Source organism: Tenrec ecaudatus, chromosome 2 (assembly GCF_050624435.1).
Source record: "Tenrec ecaudatus isolate mTenEca1 chromosome 2, mTenEca1.hap1, whole genome shotgun sequence".
Classification (NCBI taxonomy): domain Eukaryota; kingdom Metazoa; phylum Chordata; class Mammalia; order Afrosoricida; family Tenrecidae; genus Tenrec; species Tenrec ecaudatus.
In genome coordinates this window covers 8,872,862-8,894,547 of record NC_134531.1, presented here as the reverse complement: position 1 = coordinate 8,894,547, position 21,686 = coordinate 8,872,862, and the positions used below count along the sequence as shown (strand labels likewise).

Genomic DNA, 21,686 nt, shown 5'->3' with positions numbered 1-21,686 from the left:
ATTGGCAGGGACTGCTCTGGGTCGGAAGGTCCTCACACACTGCAGATTGAAATGGACCCACGGCATCTACTGGGATGGCCCGTGGCTGTCCAGGGTTCCTGGCCCCGGATTGAGGGCCTCCCCTGGGGGGACCGGAAGGTTCCACACTGAGCTCAGTGCTCGTGTTTTCCTTGGGGCTATCTGATGATTGCCTGTCCTGGGAAAGGTACCGCTCCAGGATGACCTGCTTGCTCAGCAGCTCCTCCTGCTTGCTGCTGTTGGTGAGGTGGGGCACGGAGCCTGGCACAAGCTGGTGTTTCCGGGGGAAACTGTGGAGCATGTGGGCTGGTACATTGGTCAGGGTGGGGTTCAGCGAGTACAGAAGCATGAGGCTGTTCATGGCCATCGTCCCAGGAGGGAGCTCCAGGTTGAAGGACTCAGTCAGTGAGCATGACTCCATTCCTGCAGAGAAAAGGGTCTGTCAACATGGGAGGCTGTGCACGTGGGACCCTGTCTTAGGGGGTACATGGTGCTGGGTCCCACCTGGTAAGGTAGAGACCAATAGGCACTTGTGGGCATCTTTGACCAACGTGTAGCATGAGATGTCGATGCTGTTAGGTGCAGCTGAGTTGGCTCCAACTCATAGTGACCCTTTGTACAACAGAACAAAACACTGCCCACTGCTACCCCATCCTCACAATGGTCCTCATGTTTTTGGCCATCTTTGTAGCCACTGTGTCACTTGTTAGAGGTCTTCCCACTGGCCTCTCCAGACAACCTGTCCCAAACACTCAAGACAAAGTCTCACCATCCTTGCCTCTAAGGAGCATTCTGGTCGTACTTTTTTCAAGGCAGATTTTTTTGTTCTTTTGGCAGTCCGTGGGACAATCAATATTCTTCCTTGATAATTCAGTGCATCGATTCATATGCATCAATTATTCTTCAGTCTCCCTGCGTCAACACCCAACCCTCACATGCATATGAGGCTATTGAAATTCCTATGGTTTCGGTCAGGCTCAGGTTAGTCCTCAATGTAACATCCTTGCTCTTCAAGACTCTGAAGAAGGAAAACACTCCTCAAGGCCAACAAACGATCCTTGAACTAACTACAAAAAAAAGTCTTCTATGGCAGATTGACCTAATGCAGTGCCTAGTTTGATCTCTTGACTGCTGCTTCCATGAGCATTGATGGTGGATCCAAGTACAACAAAATCCTTGACCACTTCAACCTTTCCTCCATTTATCATGATATTACCTACTGGTCCAGTTGCGAAGATTTTGATTTTCTTTACACTGAGTTTTAATGCACATTGAAGGCTGCAATCCCTGATCTTCATCAGCAAGTACTTCAAGACCTCCTCACTTTCATCAGGTAAGGTGGTGTCACCTGCATATCACAGATTTCTAAAAAGCTTTCTTCCAATCCTGATGCCACAGTCTTCTTCCGATAATCCAGCTTCATGGATGATTTGTTCAGCAGATTGGATAAATTTGGTGAGAGGATGCAAATCTGGCACACACCTTTCCTGGTTTTAAACCATGCACTAGCCCCTGGTTCTGTTCCTACAACTGCCTCTTGATCTGTGTACAGTTGCATGTAAGTTCAATGTCGTGTTCTGGGATTCCCATTCGACTCAGGACAATTCATCCCTTGTTAAATGCACCCAGTCAAATGCCTTAGCAATAGTCAATAGAACACAAGTAAACGTGTTTCTGGGAGTCTCTGCTTTCAGCCAAGATCTATCTAACATCAGCAATGATATCCCTTGGTCCACACCCTCTTCTAAATGTGATCTGAACCTCTGGCAATTCCATGTCAATGCACTGCTGCGACCATTGTTGGAAGATATTCGCAAGATTTTTATTTTCATGTGATATTGATGATATTGTTCTATAATTTGTGCATTCTCTCAGGTCACCTTTCTTTGGGATAGGTATGAATATGGATGGATCTCTTCCAGTCACTTGGCCAAATAGCAATTTTACGAATTTCTTGGCATAGATGAGTGCTTCCGTGCTTCATCAGCTTGTTGAAACATTTCAATGGGCACTCCATCAGTTCCTGGAGGCTTGTTTTTGGCTAATGTTTTCAGTGCAGCTTGAAGTTCTTCCTGCAGTGCTGTGGGTCATTGCCCCTGGGTTACCTCCTCAAATGGCGGGCTGTCGGCCAGCTCTTTCTGGGACAGCGACTCTGTGTGTTGTTTCCATCTTCTTTTGATGCTTTTGCCAAACACGAGGGAGCTCCCTCCGTTTCCTAGACAGGTGTCCTAGAATCTAGCAAAGAACCCTGGGTGTCCACTGAGAGCCCCATTTATAACAGGTCTCTGCAAGAACTGTCCCAGTCCTGAACCAGGCTGCCCTTGGGCACACCAATGCTCCCCTAGGTATTGTTACACATGGGTGAATTCATGTTCCTCTTATTGAGAAGCATGTAGAAGGGAGCAAAACATTGCTGCACAACATCTTCAAAACCCACAATTTAGAGAAAGCTCACCACGAGCTGCCATCCAGGGCAAAATGCTGGAAAGCAGCGTGGTCGATGCAGTTGAGCTGTGGTGCTGGTAAGAAATCCTTAAAGTATCAAGCTGTTGGTGCTAGCTGCCCTCCAGTTGGTTCTGACCCAGAGCAACCCTGTGCACAACACTGTGCCGTCCTGTACCATCCTCACCATTGTTCCGATGTCCGAGGCCATTGATGCAGCCACGGTGTACATCCATCTCCTCAAGGGCTTCCATATCAAAGCCAATTGTTTCAAAGGGGGAAGTGTTCTGTTTTGTTTTCTCTTTCATCTAAGCCAGCGGTTCTCAACTTGAGGGTCATGACCCCTTTGGGGGCGGTTGAATGTTCCTTTCACAGGTGTCGTCTCATTCATCACAGTAGCAAAATTACAGTTAAGGAGTAGCAATGGATGTGTGTATGGATTGTGATAAGAATTGTACGAGCCCCCAATAAAATGATTTTTAAAAAAAGAAGTAGCAATGCAAATAATTTTAACACAAGGAACTGTATTCAAGAGTCACAGCAAGAAGGTTTAGAACCACCGATCTAAGATAATAGTCCTTTCAGAAAGTTCTTCCATCATTTTTGCCCACCTCCCTCTTATTGTACAGCCAAGGTGCTCTTTAGAGGCAAGGGTGGCGAGACTTCACCTTACATACTTTGGACGGATTGTCAGGAGAGACCAGTCCCTGGAGAAGGACATCATGCTCCGTAAAGGAGAGGGGCAGTGAAAAGAGGAAGGCCCTCAAGGAAATGGATGGACACCGCGGCTACCACAATGGGATCCAGCACCAGAACAATGATAAGCACGGCGCGGAAGCAGGCGGTGTTTCCTTGTGTTGTGCACAGAGGCGCTCTGGGTTGAAACCAACTCTATAGAACCTAACAACAACGCCACTGTTGTATTTGCCTTTCCAAGTTAACACACGTCTGTACTTAAATCAGTGACTTCCCTCCCTTTCCACTCCCACCCCTGGTAACCATCAGAGACTTCTTTTTCTCTTAAGCGTGAAAAACTTTCCTTGACTTTTCACAGTAGAGGCCTCATTCAATAGTCATCTTTCTGTGGTGGGTCAGTTCACTCGGCATAATGTCCTCCAGGTGTGTCCGGTGGTTCCAGTGTGTGTGTGCACTATAGCTGATTTATCTACTCTTCCGTTGACTGGGCATTTCATTTGTGTCCATCTTTTTGTGAAGACTGCTTCTGGATTGGTGCAGTTGAATTATGGTGCCAGTGAAAAATATCAAGAGTACCGTGGGCTGCCAAAAGAACAAGCAGCTCTGTCTTGGAAGAAGTACAGCCAACATGCTCCTTGGAAGTGAGACTGGCAAGACTTCATCTCGTGTACTTTGGGCCTGTTGTCCGGAGAGACCGGTCTTGGAAATGGGCATCACGCTTAGTGAAGTGGAAGGACGGTGAAAAAAAAAATCCATCTGACAAGATGGATTGACACAGCGGCTGCATCAATCACATTCCTGAGGCTGGCACGGGACTGGGCAGTGTTTCCTTCTGTTGTGCCGACGCTCGCTGCGAGTCAGCACGGGTTCAAAAGCACTTAACAATTGTCCCTAGGCTCTTAGCCTGGAGCCCGTTGTTGCAGCCATTGCATCGCTCCATCTCATTGGGGCATTCATTCCTCTTTTTCGCTACCCGTCTACTTCACCAAATTCCACTGGCCTCACACAGGCTAACTCCTCCCTGAATCTAGAAGGGGCCTGGGTGTCACAGTGGTTACGAGTTGGGCTACTAACCACAAGATGGGCAGTTCAAAACCACAAGCTGCTTCGTGGGAGAAACATGAGGCTTTCTACTTCTGCAGTTATGGTCTCAGAAACCCACAGCGGCAGTTCTACTCAGTCCCATAGGGTCTCTGTGAGTCACAGTCGACTGGATGGCAGTGAGTTAGAGTTACATCATGGTCACCTTCAGTGTGAAAGTTGCCATTGTGTTCTGTGGATTCCTTTACATGTTTCAGTGGGAGGGCTCAGATAGGCAAAGGAGCCCTGCTGGTGCAGTGGCAAAGGACTAGGCTCTGAGGTCGGTGGTTCAAACCCACTAGCCACTCTATTGGAGAAAGATGTGGCAGTCGGCTTCCACAAATCTTCACAGCCTGGGAAACCCCATGGGGTGATTCTACTCCATTCGATAGGGTCCCCATGAGTCCGAATCAACTCACAGGTGGGAGGACTTTGTTTTAAGATAGACAAGGTCAGGGGCTTTTGCTCAGAGCTGTCTTAAACTGCAGATGTTCATCATTAAAAAAATATATATCCTAGATGTGTCAGATTGGGGAAATGAGTTATTGAAATAACCCAAGGAGTCCTGGCGGCAACTTGGTGGGCTGCAATCATCAATGCTTGTGGTTGGAAACCACTAGCCACTTCTTGGGAAAAGACTGGGCTTTCTTGACCCATCAATAGTTACAGTCTTGGAAACTCAAAGGGGATGGGTGGGTGGGCATTTCTACGTTGTCCTATAGGGTTGCTATGAGTCGGCATTGACTCGAGAGCAGTGAGTTTGGCCCGCGAGTCCAGGGAAATAAAAGATGTGAACCCATGTCTTCGCATGCTTGTGTGGGTGCGTCTGTAGGATGAGTGCTGGCATCAGGAGACCAGTCCTGGGCAGTATGCTCACCCTTGACTTTCTGCCTTTCGTATCTAGAAGAAATTTTGCTCTCTGAAGAATCACCTTAGTTCTCAGCATGACTCAAGCTGCGAGGTCTCTCACCTATGGATGAGACTCTGTTTTCCTGCATCCTTTTCTACCTCACACTTGGTGGTTTCTTCATGCTGGATGTCTTTATGCTGCAGAAAGAGAACAGGGAGCTACACTGAGTCTGTCAGGCTGCCACGAGGACATGAGGTTGGAACACAGTGCATTCCAGAGGGGCCTCGATCCAGCTCTCCTATGGTTGCCTCTGGCACGGAGGATCCACGTCACCTCTCTGAGCCCCAGACATCCCTAGGGAATCTGGACAGCACCAGATAAGAGGCGTACCATCCTTGAAGGTCCTACAACAGAGCAGTCAGGTCATTTGTCATCTAGTGGAGCCTCCTATCATTAAGTCAGCCACCTTCTGTCACAGAATTCCCTACCAGCTTCCAAGGGCCAAAGGACTATCTAGAATTCAAGAGCCAAAGACTTCCAGGCATGAGAAGAGCTTTTCAGGATGACAAAAAGGGCCTCCAACCACCTACCAGCAGTCCAATTACAAAAGAGCATGGGCGAAGCAGGCCGAGCAGGGATTGGCAGAAGACTTAAATTCAAAACCTCTCATTCATGTTCTTAGGAAGACTAGACTCTGGAAAGACTGTAGTGGCAGCACAGGTTAAGATTCCCCCCCACCCCCCGCCACCCCAATTTTTTTTTTCAAGGATCAATCTAAAACCCCCTCCCACGAGGTCAAATAATGGAAAAGTTGAGAAGGGGCAACAGAACATGATGTCTAAATAATCTATAATTTATCAAGGGTTTGTGAGGAAGAGTAGTTGGGGGAGGGAGAAGAAAGGGGGAGCTGATATCAGGGGCTCAAGTGGGAAGAGAATGCTTTGAAAACGATGATGGTGGCATGTGTGCAAATGTGCTTGACACACTGGATGAATGTATGGATTGTGATAAGAGATGTAAGAGCCCCAATAAAAGTATTTTTTAAAAGACTTAAATTATGAGCACACGTGCAGTCACAGAGTGAAAGGGAACATGAGTTTCAAGAAGCCACCAGTAGGGAATATATTGATAATAGGCTGGATATAAAAAGATAGAAAGTAAATAAAAAGTAAATTTTAAACTTGAAAAACTATATATTTTTACCCAGTCCTCCCCACCCAACATTGCAGAAATAGGACTAGAATTGCAAATCCAGAAACCTACACACCAGTATCTACAAATAAGTCAAATGACAAATTACCCTCTGTGGGACCCACAAAAAACACCAGGGGACAGAGAGACACCTGGACAGCTATGAGTCCACATCTGGAAGAGATGCGAGGGGACTTCCGATAGCCCAGAGAGAGCGGGTGAACCCTCGAATTGCTAAGGCACTGAGGGTGTGGGGCCGATTTCCGAACAGAGGGCGACACAGGGCAGAGTTTTCATATTCAAGTTCTGGATGTGTCCAAGGGGTGTGTGCCTGACGTAGAGCCTGCAGGTGCTCAAGCAGTCCAGCGCTCAGAACTCCCAGCTGGACTTCTGTCCCGAACTAGCTCTACAGTGGGGAGAAACTGCGGCAAAGGGAACGTGGACTGGGCGATACCTGAGCAAGAGGGGAATGAAAGAGAAGATCCTGAAAGAGAAGGGGTCAGAGTTAGAGACTGCAGAAAATGAGGATATGTGTGTGTGTGTGTGTATATATATATATATATATATATACACACACAAAAGCTCCAGTTTCTATGGAGTTAATGTCCACTCGTGATGGCAGCAAGTGTTTTAAAGGACAAAGCTAGCCTTCAGGGCACCCTGCTGAGGCCCCTGCTCAAGAGAAGTTCAGCTGGGTCCCTTGGTTCGACCAGGAAGACTGAGATCTAGTGGTACGGCCTCCCCTTGCCTGCAGTCGCTTCTCCAAAAACGAGCACCCCAAAAGACCTGGGTGACCCTTTTAGTCCTGTCCTCAGGGGCTCCCCCACTCACCTGTCCTTCCTCTGTCCCACTGCAACCAGCTGTCTGTGAAGGGGAGGGTCCTTCCATGGGCACCTCTTCTGTGAGTAGTCCAGGCTCACTCGTGTGCTACTGATGTGTCTATCTTACCACCCTGTCTCATTCAAAATGCTTGCCCTCCACCTGTCTTTAATGCTTCTCACCAACACAAGTACATGCTCCACCCACCTTGACACACACACACACACACACACACACACACACCCCCGGTACACATGCTCACCCGCACACTGAAACACACGCAGACACCCATACACATAAGCTCACATACACACACACACACACACACACACACACACACACACACACACACACACACACACCGTCCTCACCCTTCACCTGCTCCCGACACATACAGTTACTCCCCAGTGCTTTCCTGCAAACCTTTTCAAACGTTCAGCGGAACTGGAAAACTTGCACAGAAAGCACCAAAATGCCCACACCTGCCTCTTGACTTGGAATCATTTTCCTCTGTGTCCATCACGTCGCGTCCCTGTCACTCGATGCATTCTGAAGCGGCAGACCTCTGGTTCCTTTGCACGCACATACATGCACAACAACTAAGAGGGCTTCCAGCCCTCCCTGTGTTTTCTCCTTCAGCCCGCACACACCATTGTTCCATTCCAGAGCCCCCTCTAAGTGCTGATAAGCAGCAAACAGCCATTCGGAACCTGTGGTGACCTTTGGTTGGCTGGGGGACTTTGTTCAACCTCCAGGTGGCACTCACCTGGTGTGGATCCATGGTGTCCCGCTTTGGGTTTGTTGTTGGCTTAGATGCGCCCCTTGGGTGGGTGGGGCAGCTGGGGCACTCGTGCGGGTATCTGCGGGGTGAAAGCTGTGGCTCTGTGGGTTTCGTTCTGCTCGCGCTGGGTTTGGGGAAACAGAAAAATGCACATGTCCGCAAAGAAGGATACTGGTTTGGGGAAGAAAGGGAGCTCATGTTGGCAGCTGGCAAGCTGGCATCTGGATTGTTCTTGGGGTTTCTCTCGAGGGCTGTTTGTGACAGACTAAAAGTGCCCTGGTGTAGGCATGGTATGGGTCAAAGGCAGAGGTTGTGAGCCGCTTGGTTAGTTTTTACCTGGGAGGTCCCCTGGCATCTTGGCCAGGTAATTACACAGCCTGAGGGGTCATGGGGTGTGTGTGGGAGGGTATAAGACAGGACTGCAGGGCAGGGGCACCTCACTCCAGACACATAGCAGCCTCCTCTAATCCTCAGGTGCAGCTCAGATTCCCTGCAGGGCGATGGGGTGGTGGCAGGAGGGGTGGGGAAGGAGACCTTATCTCGGGGTGAAAAGAGTGTGAAAAAGAGGAAGGGTAAAGGTACATGCACGTGTGTGTGTGTGTGTGTGTGTGTGTGTCCAGGGAAGTTGAAGTCATTGTATTTAAATGGCCCTAGACAGTAAGTCGGAAGTCCCGTCGTGGCACAGTGGGTTAAGTGTGGGACTGCTAATCAAAACATCTGCAGTTCAAACCACCAGCCACACCCCATGGGAGACAGATGAGGCGGTCTGGTCCAAAACTATTTAGTCATAGAAACCCTTTGGGCAATTCTACTCTGTCCTGTAGGGTTGCTATGAGTCTGAATCAACTTTGTGTTGGTGATCTGGGTGAAGTTATTCAGGTTAGATGGTAGGGGTGTAATAGCCAAGTGCTGAAAACATATACAGTGTTTACGAAAGCAGCTTTAATCACCAAAGTAATATGTAAAAACACGTATGTATGTGAACATATAGATACTCGTTACTACGCAACTACTGTGGACCATGAACAGGTGTTCCTACCCTTCACAGTGAGATGCAGACAAGAAAGGCACAGGTTTGTTATTTTGGGCACACATTCAGATATACTAGTTTTAAAGAAGTGAGGGAAGAATGATCTGTTTTTATAAATAAGCTAAGTACACTTTAAGATAAATGAATAGCTCTAGAGGTTAATGATGTGCGCTGAGACAATTACATTTTCTACGCATCATATTATCGTATGATTTTAAAATACGCCATCATCGATGAAATAATTCCCTAAGTGCTTTATGAAGGGAATATAGCTATTTTTCAGATAAATGAAAGAAGAGTTCAAGCAAACTTACAAACTTACGTATGTGCAGGCAGGCTTAGACTCTCTTGAACTTCCTGTGCAAAACGAAAAAGGAAGGAGCGGTTGACCTTGGTGTTACACACGCAACATGTTCAAGTCCGTATGTAGTCCATTTTGAGTCATGGTGCCTCGGGGACTCCTGGGTCTCAGGACAGGCCCCCAGTGGTGGGATACCTCCCTCACGCCCAGCCCTTGATGCACATGTGTTTTCATTTCTCCTGAGTTAGAACCCAGGAATGGGATTGCTAGGTCATATGATAGTTATTCCAACTTGTCTCTCAGTTTGTCATACAGTTGGTGTCTTGTGTGATGTGATAGTAGAACCGATGCCATTGATATTTCAAATACCAGCGGGGTCAACCATTGTGAACAGGTTTCAGTGGGTCTTCTGGGCTAAGGACAGAGTTGGAGGAAGTAATAGCCCACTTCCAAAGAATTCGCCACCGAAAACCTTAGAAATAACAGCAAAGCACTGTCTGATATATTGCCGGAAGAAGAGTCCCCCAGGTTGGAAGGCACTCAAACTACGAACTGAGGAAGAGCTGCCTCCTCAAAGTGAAGTCAATCATCTTAATGGCATGCAGGAAGCTGGGTTTTGGCAGGTGATGGGGTACAGCTACAAATGAGAAGTAACAGCTGCAAACATCCACTGATAATTGGGTCATGCAACACATGAAGTAATAATCTACAAAAACAGAGGTCACCAAAAATGAGATGGGTGGCATAAAGATGGACATCCTAGGCATTAGTGACCTGAAATGGACTGGCTGGTGATTTTGAGCCAGATGATCATAAAGCTTACTCTGCTGAGAATGTCAAGAAGAATGGTGTGTCACTCACTGTCAAAAAGAACATTTCAAGATCCACCTTTAAGTTTAATGTTGCCTGTGATAGGATAAAATCCACATGCCTACAAGAAGACCGATTTGTACAACTATATTTCAAATTTATACTCTGACCACTAAAGCCAAGGATGAAGACATGGAAGATATCTACCAATTTCTTCAGTCTGCAATGGATCAAACATCCTATCAGAATGCATCTCAAAGGAGATAGCGTCTGGGGTCTTAAAAGCTTGAAGATAAACAAGCGGCCATCTAGCTCAGAAGCAACAAAGCCCACATGGAAGAAGCACACCAGCCTGTGTGATCACGTGGTCCCGAAGGGATCAGTTATCAGGCATCAAAGAACAAAAAAATCATATCATTGGCTGCACACCTCCATGATACGATTGCAGAGGACAAACGGGTGCATAAGCAAATGTGGCAAAGAAAGCTGATGATGCCCGGCTATCAAAAAAGATAGTGTCTGGGGTCTTAAAGGCTTGAAGGTGAACAGGCAGCCATCTGGCTCGGAAGCAGCAGGGTCCACATGGAGGAAGCACACCAGCCTGTGCGATCACGAGGTGCCAAAGGGATCAGGTATAAGGCATCATCAAAAAAAAAATCTTACCATAGTGAATGAAGGGGGAATTGTAGAGTGGAGACCCAAAGCCCATTCGTCGGCCACTGGAAATCCCCTCACAGAGGAGTCTAGGGGAGGAGATGAGTCAGTCAGGGTGCGATGTAGCACCGATGAAGAATACAGCTTTCCCCCAGATCCTGGATGCTTCCTCCCCCTCAACTACCATGATCCAAATTCTACCTTGCAAGTCTGGATAGAGCAGAGGTTGTACACTGGTGCATATAGGAGCTGGAGGCACAGGGAATCCAGGGTGGATGATACCTTCAGGACCAGGAGTGTGAGGGGCGATAGTGGGAGAGTAGAGGGAGAGTGGGTTGGAAAGGGGGAACTGATTACAAGGATCTACATGTGGCCTCCTCCCTGGGGTATGGACAACAGAATAGGGGGTGAAGGGAGATGCCGGATAGGGCAAGATATGACAAAATAATAATCTATAAACAAATTATCAAGGGCTCAAGAGGGAGGGGGTAGCAGGGAGGGAGGGAAAAAAAAGAGGACCTGATGCAAATGGCTTAAGTGGAGAGCAAATGCTTTGAAAATGATTAGGGCAAAGAATGTACAGATGTGCTTTATACAATTGATGTATGGATTATGATAAGAGTTGTATGAGCCCCTAATAAAATGTTTTTTAAAAAAAGAATGCATCGATAACTACTGGTGACTGGAATGAGAAAGTTGATGTTGGGGACCTGTCCATGTGCTTCTTCAACACCCTCATGTGGGACACCCTCAGAGACAAAGGTCAGATGGAACCTTACTGCACTGAGCTCAGATTGGTCCTCTTTTTAAACAGAAGCCTTGAAAGCTGTAAAGTTCCCTCCAACTACTGTATTAAATGTATTAAATGCATCCTGTGAATTTTTCTGCGTCGGGTCTTCATTTTCATTCAACCCAGGAAGCAGTTTTAAACCTCCCTTGTGATGTTTTAATTGATCATGAGCTATTTACAAATGTGTTTGCTACTTAATTTCTAAATATTTAGGCATGTCCAAGCTTGTTTTATCTTTTGCTATTGATAACTAACTTGATATTTTGTATTAGAGAATGTTCTTTGCCTAGTTTGCATCTACTTAAAGTTAGTGAGACCTGTTTGATGGCTCTGCATATGCTCCATTCTAGAGAATGTGCTATGCATGCTTGAGAAGAATGTTTACTTTGTATTTATGGGGTGAAGCATTCGATTTATGTATTTACATCAATTTTGTCAACTGTGTTGTTTATTCCTTTGCTTCTTTTCTCAGCTGTTGTGTTTCTTTCCCCACCCCCACCCCCTATCCTTTACTAAAAGACAAGTGCTGAAATGTCCAGCTGTAGCTATTAGTTCAGCTAGGTCAGTGTTTACGTCATGTATTTTGAGGCTCTGTGGTTAGGTGGATTTGACATGAGGGGACTGAAGGAACCCTGATGGTGTAGTGCTTAGGAACTGTGTTGTAATCTGCAAGGTCAGCAGTTCGACACTACCAGCCACTCCCTGGGAGAAAGACAGAGCCTTCTATTGTGTAAAGAGATACAGTCTCTGAAACTCACAGAAGCCATTCTACCCTGCTCTATAGGCTCTCTGAGTTGACATCAACTCAATGGCAGTGAGATTTTTGTTTTCGGGTGGTTTTTGTTTTGTTTGTTTGTTTGGGTTGCTAGGGGTGTATACACTTACAGCTATCATGACTCCCTGTCCTGTGGTCCAATGTATAATTATAAATGATATTTTCATAATTAGGAACATTCTTTTTTCTAGTAAACCCCTTTCCTCACATCCATTGTGTCTGGTATGATCAAGGCCACACTTTCTGTCTCGTGTCTGCTGTTTGCAATGATGCTCAGACATGCTCAGTCTGCCATGGCTACCATCTATGGCCCAAGGGCAGAGTGCCCTTGGGAGCTGGGTCTGGGTGGTTGCTCAGTTTATGAAGCTATTTCACTCCCCAAAAAGAGGCCAACCCAGGTGTTGGGGGAAGTCTGTGAGGGAGGGGTCACAACAGAATCAGATTGGCCATGGTTTAAGCTTGGTCCATCATGCCCAGTATCTCCAACAATGAACTCTCCCACTGGGCTCCGCTCTGGATAACCCAGATTAACATGACTGGACCAGGCATGTCCCTTTCGTAGATGGAATCTTGTCCCTCCCTTTGGACCTTGTAAGGGATCAATGGAGCTTTCCTCAGGGAATGAACATGTGGCTCTGAATGAATGAAAACACACACACACACACACACCTTCAGGCTCAATGCTATGAAGGATGGACATGGAAACCACAGAGCACACATGGAGCCAAAGGTGCATGTCCCCTGGAAGCCATGGAGTGGAAAGAGGTCCTCGCAGCACTGCCGCCCGAGGCAACATCCCCAGCTCACAAAGACTGTGAACAGTGAAGTGCAGAAATGTGTTACCTGCAGGCTTCCTTCTGTCATTTGGATGGATGTCTCTTTCTTCTTCTCTGAGTTTTTCCAAACCGGTTGTCGTCCTCGAGTCATGTAATCAAAGGTGCTCAACCTTCTGATTACTAGAAAGGAGATGGGTGGAAAAGGGCCAAGAGCCACCAGCCTACATCAACTGGACACAGCGTCAACTCAGCAATTTAACAGGGGGCCAACCTTCCCTGGACCCTCCAACAACCTTGAATGGGCCTGAAAGTGGATCCACCCTATGTTGAGCCTTGAGATGAAAGTTCAGTCCCTGCTGACCTCTTGATTGAATCCTCATGGGAAATTCCATACCTGAGTACCTGTAAGCCACTCTGGACTCCCAAACTGCAGAGACTGTGAGATCATCAATGTGTGCTGTTTAATGAGCTATATCTGGGGGGCAATTTGTTATGTAGCATTCACTAATTACAAACCCAATTCCTCCTGGAAACCTAGACTCTCATGCCCAAAGACCCTAAAATGGACATGCTCAGTCCTAAGTCCAGTAGGTTTTCTCTGCCTCAGAGTGGCTCCTCCCTTGTGTGCCACTGTCCTCACTTGCTGCCTGTTGTTGTGGTGAGGTGTCGTCGAGTCAGTTCTGGCCCATAGCGACCCTAGACCCAACAGAACGAAACTCAGCCCAGTCCTGCATCGCCCTCAGAGTTGCTCTTGTGTTTGAGCCCACTGTTGCAACCACTGTATCAATCCAGCTACTGACAGAGGGCCTTCCACTAGCATGATGTCCTTCTCCAGGGACTGGTGTCTCCTGACATGTCCTAGGTATGTGAGATGGGGTCTGTAAAGAGTCTTTAAGGAGCATTCCGGCTGTACTGCTTCCAAGACAGTCGTTGGCCATTGCATCTTAATGATTTGGATTCTTCTTTTTAAAATCATTTTATTAGGGGCTCATTCAACTCTTATCACAATCCATACATACATCAATTGTGTAAAGCAGATTTGTACAATCATTGCCCTCATCATTCTCAAAACATTTGTTCTCCACCTAAGTCCCTGGCATCAGCTTCTCATTTTCCCCCTCCTTGCCCGCTCCCCTCTCCCTCATGAACCCTTGATCATTTATAAATAATTACTTTGTCATATCTTGCACTGTCTGATGTCTCCCTCCACTCACTTTTTTGTTCTCCGTGCCCCAGGGAGGAGGTTATATGTAGATCCTTGTAATCGGTTCCTCCTTTCCAACCCACCCTCCCAGTATGGCCACTCACACCACCGGTCCTGAAGGGATCATCCACCCTAGATACCTTGTGTTCCAGTTGTTATCTGAACCAGTGTCCATCCTCTGGTATGGCCAAATTTTTAAGTTAGAATTGGGATCATGATAGTGGGGGAGGAGGAAGCATTTAGGAACTAGAGGAAAGTTGTATGTTTCATTGTTGCTAAACTGCACCCTGACTGGTTCGTCTTCTCCCCGTGACCCTTCTGTAAGGGGATATCCAATTGCCTAGAAATGGGCTTTGGGTCTCCACTCCGCACTCCCTCTTATTCAAAATGATATGTCTTTTTGTTCTGATGATGCCTGATAACTGATCCCTTCAACACCTCGTGATCGCACAGGCTGGTGTGCTTCTTCCATGTGGGCTTTGTTGCTTCTCAGCTAGATGGCCGCTTGTTTACCTTCAAGCCTTTAAGACCCTAGATAGCCTGGCACTATCAGCTTTCTTCAGCACATTTGCTTATGCACTAACTTCGTCTTCAGCGATTGTGTCGGGAAGGTGAGCATCATAGAATGCCAGTTTAATAGCACAAAATATTCTTGCAGTGAGGGGGTACTTGATTGGGGGTTCCAATGTCCATCTGCTACCTTAATACTAAACCTATACATATATGCACATAGATCTATTTCCATATGTGCATGACTGTATTTAGACCTCTATAAATGCCCCTTGCATCCTAGTTCTTTCCTCTATTTCCTTTTACTGTTGTGCTCTGTGGTTTCCGTGTCCATTCTTCATAGTATCGAGCCATATACAAGTTCCAAATGAGCGCAATGAAGTGTTCTGGAATTCCCGTTCTTCTCAATGTTTTGTATGGGTTATTATGGTCCACACAGTCAAATGCCTTTGCATAATCAATGAAACATAACTGTGTTAGGCCAGGTTGACTAGAGAAACAAATCCAGTGACACTTATATATGTGTAAGGAAAAGCTTTATATCAAGAAGTAGTTATATACCAGGAAAACATCCCGGCCCAGTCCAATTCAAGTACGTAAGTGCCATACTAGTCCATAAGTCCATTTTTGGACTCATGCAGTCACATGCAATGATGCATAATTCAGGAAGATCACAGGCCAGTGGATGCCAAGTCTTTCGGCATTAGATGTCCAATGGCAGTAGATGCGCCTCCAGGGCTCTGGCAGGTCTCAGAGTGGCTCATCAGCAGGAAGATGAAGGTGGTGGGGTGGGTGGGTGTTCCCAGGATCTCCTTATGAGAAGGCCATGTCCACAAGGAGTCACCATCAGACTGTGACCTGACTGGCAGGCTACACTCCACCCCTTCATTTTTACATATCTTCAAGTTGACTTGAAATTATGTAACCACCACAATAAGTAAACACCTTTCTAGTATTCTGTGCTTTGAGCCAAGACCCATCTGATATCAGCAATGATATCCCTTGTTTCACATCCTCTTCTGAACCTGGCCTGAAATTCTGGCAGTTCCCCATCAATGTACTACTCCAACTGTTGGGTGATATTCCGAAACATTTTACTTGTGTGAGATATCAGTGACATTGTTCTACAGTTTGAGCATTCTGTTAGGTCACCTTTCTTTGGAATGGGCACAGATATGGAACTCTTCCAGTCAATTAGTCAAGTAGCTGTCTTCCAGATTTCCTGATATAGATGAGTTAGTGCTTACAGTTCTTCTTCTTCAGCTTTTGGAAACTTTATGCACAGCTTCAAACCATTTTCTTTTCTGTGTGTGTGTGTGTGTGTGTGTGTGTAAGAAAGAGCTTTACACCTTCCCAACATGATCGCTGAAGACAAAGTGGGTGTACAAGCAAATGTGATGAGGAAAGCTGATGGTGCCCAGCTATCAAAATATATAACATCTAGGGTCTTAAAGGCTTGAAGATAAATAAGCAGCCATCTAGCTGAGAAGCAGCAAACCCCCATGGAAGAAGCACACCAGCCTGTGTGATCATGAGGTGTTGATGGGATTAGGTATCAGGCATCAAATACCCAGAGCAAAAAAATTCATAATATGAATGAGGGGAAAAGTGTGGAGTGGACGTCCAGAGCCAATCTGTAGGCAACTGGACATCCCCTTACAGAAGGGTCATGGGAGAAGACGGACCAGTCAGGGTGCAGTATAGTACTGATGAAACATACAACTTTCCTCTGGTTCTTTAATGCTTCCTCCTCCCCACTATCATGACCCTAATTCTACCTTACAAATCTGGTTAGACCACAGCATGCACATGGGTACAGATAAGAGCTGAAACACAGGAAATACAGGACATATAAACTCCTTGAGACCAAAATTGAGAGTAGCCATACCAGGAGGGGAAGGGGAAGGTGGGAGGAAAAAGGGGGAACTGATCACAATGATCTACCTATAAACCCCTCCCAGGGGGACGAGCATCAGACAAGGGGGCAAAGGGAGGCATCAGACAGTGAAAGACATGAAAAAATAATAATTTATAAACTATCAAGGATTCATGAGGGAGGGAGGAAGGGTTGGGGAGGGAGGGAGGAAATGAGGAGCTGATACCAAGGGCTCAAGTAGATGAAAATGCTTTGAAAATGATAATGGCAACATATGTACAAATGTGCTTGACATAATGGATGGATGTATGAATTGTGATGAGTTGTATGAGCCCCCAATAAAATGATTTATAAATTTTAAAAAAGGAAGAGCTTTGTATACAATAACAATCAAATATTGAGAAAACATCGCAGGCCAGTCCCAATCAAGTCCTTCGGTCTGATATTAGTCCATATATCTGATAACAATCTATAAAGTCCTCTTCAGACTCACGAAACACATGCAATGACACCAAATGCAGGAAGATCACAGGCCAGTGGGTGGGAAGTCTTGTGGATCCATTGGCAGTGGAAGCATCTCAGTCTCCATGTGAGTCCTCCTCCAGCTTCGGGCTCTGGCTGCATCAGCCTCTTTCCATGCGCCTTGTCAACAGCATGTCTCTCAGGGAGTGATCCCAAAGCATTTTCAAATACTGAAAGCCTAAACAAAACCTCCCTAATAAGCCCCCATAATCATGAGTATTATCTGTCAGTTCTGTGTGGCCCTTGTAACTGATTATCGAACCCAAAAGAAAAGTAGTGCATCCTGGGAGGAGCAATTGATGTCAGGATAGCGAACCAAGGACAGAGGGTGGAGGCAAGTCTGGTCTCTGCCTTGTGGCAACCAGCCTTGGGTTCTTCTTCCTGCAGTAGCCAGAAGTCAGATATGGCTTCCGCACCTTATATTGTCCATTAAGTTTTATGTTTCATCGGTGGACTTTCTCCTTGTGCTTTCAAAATCCGCCTCCACCCACAAGGTTCTGTTCTTTTTTCACAAGTCCTGTTCTTGCCTCCCAAAGTCTAATCCTGAATCGCCCGTCTCAAGCTTACGAATGTTGAGATTCCTTGGTGTTGGTTTATTCCCGAGGGTCTGGGGACGTGAGTTCGGTTTCTGGTCATTATGGTGTTCCTTTTCCTCCTGTGGTTTGTTCTCTGGGACAATGAGCTGGTCTTCCTTCTGCAAAGGCTGTTTCCCTTGGGAGTCCCAGCTGGAGGAGGCATCTCTTGGAGCAGTTTTGTGCTCACCCCGAGTTTCCCCAGCTTCAAGCAGCTGACCCGTTTCTTGGTCTAGGACTCCCTATGCTGTGATGGTGAACACCCAATCCCACCCCCCCGCACAACACTGTTCTTCATGGTGCATGGGCTGCTTCCCTGGGTGGTGGGTAGATGTCTCTGGTGTCCACTTGGCAGAGGGGACAGTTCCCCACAGCCATTAGCGGTGGTCTTGGCTTTCAGCTCCCACCACTTGTGGTCTGAGGCCCTGTTCCAGGGACTAATCTGTGCCCAGCTGGCTGACCAGAGTCTGAAAGCAGGGCTGGGAGCCCAGGGCTGCGACGTTCCCCAGCATCTCATTTTGTGTTGGAAGCCCCATCCTAGAAGCATCGGCCCTGCATCCAGGGTCCCTAGCAGGCTAGCCCTCATGTAGGAGAGGAGCTTTGCTGGCTGGGGGTGTCGGTGGCCCTGCTGGCAGGGTGGCTGTGAGTTGGGCTGCTAACTGCAAAGTCAGAAGTTCGAAACCACTAGCTGCTCAGATGGAGAGAAGTGAGGTTCTTTGCTCTGGTAACGAGTTACTCGTCCAGTTCTACCCTGCCCTTTAGGCTTGCTGTGAGTCAGCAGACAGTTCTCAGCGGCTTCTCCCTTGGAAGTGGGGGGATGGTTTCGAGCCCAAACAACTGTGAGGACGGCAGAGGGCTGTCCGGGGTTCGGTTCTGTGGTGCACACGGTCGCTATGGGTCGGGGCAGACCCGATGGCCCCTCACTGTAACAGGAGTCAGCCGAGCTCCATGTGGTGAGTTTGGTCATTTTCCATGGGTAGCTGGCTCCCTCCCACAGACCGTGGAGGGGACATCACCCCCAGTTCCTGCTGGGCAGCCTCTACCGTGGGGGAGTGGGGTCCCCCCCCGGGGAGCCTGCAGCATCTTCAGTCCCGTGTCCCCTCCCTGAGACCCGGGGCTGTGGTCCCCTTTCCCCATCCCCTTCCCCCCAGCCCCCGGCAGCACGGGACGGCGGGCACGCACGGAGGTAGAAGTGGAAAAGCAGCAGGTGCCCCAGCAGCAGAAGGCTCACGAGGTCCAGCATCAGCGCCACCACCCCGATGAGGAGGAGCACGGGGGCCTTGGTCTGCACGGGGAAGAAGGGCAGGAAGAGCAGCCAGGTTTCCTTGTCTTCAATCTCTGTTGGGGAGGGAGACCGCGGTGGCCGTGGGCGGTGCCCAGTACCTGTCCCCCACCCACACAGGCCTCCTGGGAGACCTGGTGGGGGGGGGGGCATCCTGCTGTTCCTGTACAGGAATTTCTGGGGAGACTGGCTACCATGACTCTACCAGAAGAGTCTGAAAGCCACAGCAAAGAGAGGCTGGACCACTGGCCCGGGTCACAGAGCTGTGTGTGGTTAGCTACAGGCCAGAATCAACTAGTGGGGTCTGCCCAGTTCCCACTGTTCTGTATCCACACCCCAGGCTTCCCCAGGATGCACCCTGACTCTCCCCTTGGGGTTGGCACCTAATGGACATGTTACAACTGTGTTAGGTGGTGTAAATGGGGGAATGGGCAAACAGTGGCAAGTGAATGGGGAGTGAGGGGGCGATAGATGGGGAGTCTCAGGGTGGGAAAGGGGGTGGGGACTGGGCAGGTGAGTGGATGGGAAGTGAGTTGAGGAGTGGGTGGGCAGTCTGGAAGTGGGCAGGGAGGGGATAGAGAATGGGGAGTGGGTGGGGAAGTGGGTGGGCTATCTGGGGATGGGCAGAGAGGGGGTGGGGAATGGGAAGTGATTGAGTTTGGGAGTGGGTGGACTGTGTGGGGGTGGACAGGAAGGGAATGGGGCACGGACAGGTGAGTGGGAGGACATTGAGGACACAGTGAATAGGGATGGGCCTGGAGTGGAACCATTTCCAAAGCAGACACATGCTGAGAAGCTTGGCCTCGGGCTAGCCATGCCAACAACCTCCAACCCCAGCCCCCAAGCCCGCGCCATCTCTTAGACATCAGAGAAGCTAAGCTGTTGGAAGGAGATTTGGGCACTGCTGCCATTGGCCCAGGTGGGGCCTGCCGGAATCACAGATGAGGCCCCCAGCGTGTCCCTTTGGCCAGGTCTGGTGGGAGTGAGTTGGGCCGGCCAGCTCTGAACTAAAGATGCAGGCCCTGGACAGGCCAGTGGACCGTGGTGCTATTCTCGGAGCTAACCCGAGAGCCATGCCAAAGAGAAGCAGCCCCACCCTTGCATACTTCGGAAGTGGGGGTCACTCCGTAGCTGATCCTGGTCCATGAGGTACTGGATGAAGACGTAGAGGAGGATCATCGCCAGGAAGACCAGCCCGGCCACTGCGGAAGCCACGGAACTGAAAAAAAACCTGCCAGAGAGCAGAGCTCTGAGGCACGCCCACTCCAGGTCCGGCCACCCTTTGCTGCGGGCAAAGAAAATTACCCAGCAACCCCCCATGCCCACCCCAACATGAAAAACATTTGTGCTCCCACCCACCATCATCCAGGATAAAGTGCAGGTATCTGCTTTGGCAGCGCTCCCCACTCCCCCCCCCCCCAAATGCCCCCAGTGATCTTCACAGTGCCTGGCCCTCTTAGGGAAACGCAGCCCTCACTACCAAAATCTGCCTTCACCACATGATGGACCGTAGCCGCAGCCGAGCTGGGGTGGAGGTGGCGAGATGCAGCATGGCCCTCTGCCCACAGGCCTGTTTGAATGGCTTCCTCCCAGGGCCCCTCTCAGTGTCCATCCTAAGCCGTGCTCCCTTCTCTCACCTGCCCGCTCTGTGGCCACTTACTGCATCCATGCCACGGAGCCAAAGATTGTTGTTGTTAGGTGACATTGGGTCGGGACTGACTCACGGCGACCCTGTGTACAACTACTGCCGGTCCATAGCGACCCTGTGTACAACTACTGCCGGTCCATAGCAACCCTGTGTACAACTACTGCCGGTCCATAGCGATCCTTTGCACAACTACTGCCAGTCCATAGGGACCCTGTGCACAACTACTGCCGGTCCATAGCGACCCTGTGCACAACTACTGCCGGTCCATAGCGACCCTGTGTACAACTACTGCCGGTACATAGAGACCCTGTGTACAACTACTGCCGGTCCATAGCGACCCTGTGTACAACTACTGCCAGTCCATAGGGACCCTGTGTACAACTACTGCCAGTCCATAGCGACCCTTTGTACAACTGCCGGCTCTTAGCAATCCTGTGTACAACTGCCGGCTCACAGTGACCATGTGTACAACACCGGCCGGCTCTTAGCAATCCTGTGTACAACAACTGCTGGCTCTTAGCAATCCTGTGTACAACTGCCGGCTCTTAGCAATCCTGTGTACAACTGCCGGCTCTTAGCAATCCTGTGTAGACCTGCCGGCTCTTAGCAATCCTGTGTACAACTGCCGGCTCTTAGCAATCCTGTGTACAACACCTGCCGGCTCTTAGCAATCCTGTGTACAACAACTGCCGGCTCTTAGCAATCCTGTGTACAACTGCCAGCTCTCAGCAATCCTGTGTACAACTGCCGCCTCTCAGCAATCCTGTGTACACCTGCCGGCTCTTAGCAATCCTGTGTACAACTGCCGGCTCTCAGCAATCCTGTGTACACCTGCCTGCTCTTAGCAATCCTGTGTACAACACCTGCCTGCTCTTAGCAATCCTGTGTACAACACCTGCCTGCTCTTAGCAATCCTGTGTACAACACCTGCCGGCTCTTAGCAATCCTGTGTACAACCACTTCTGGTTCTTAGCAATCCTGTGTACAACAAGTGCCGGTCCACGGCAACAGCTGCTCAGGACCATGGAAGCAACTGCTCCCCGTGGTTTTCTGGGTCTG

At 48.6% G+C, this 21,686-nt stretch overlaps 1 protein-coding gene across 1 annotated transcript in view; it reads right to left on the bottom strand.

Moving 5' to 3' along the window:
• Positions 1-416: 416 nt before the first annotated feature.
• Positions 417-21,686, bottom strand: part of LOC142439508 (palmitoyltransferase ZDHHC11-like) — a 47,574-nt gene continuing 26,304 nt past the window's right edge. The window contains exons 6-10 of the mRNA XM_075541922.1: positions 20,086-20,210; positions 18,880-19,035; positions 13,081-13,193; positions 5,207-5,283; positions 417-441 (exon numbers count right to left, since the gene is read on the bottom strand). Coding sequence (XP_075398037.1) covers positions 417-441; positions 5,207-5,283; positions 13,081-13,193; positions 18,880-19,035; positions 20,086-20,210 — 496 coding nt within the window. The remainder of the gene's footprint in view (positions 442-5,206; positions 5,284-13,080; positions 13,194-18,879; positions 19,036-20,085; positions 20,211-21,686) is intronic.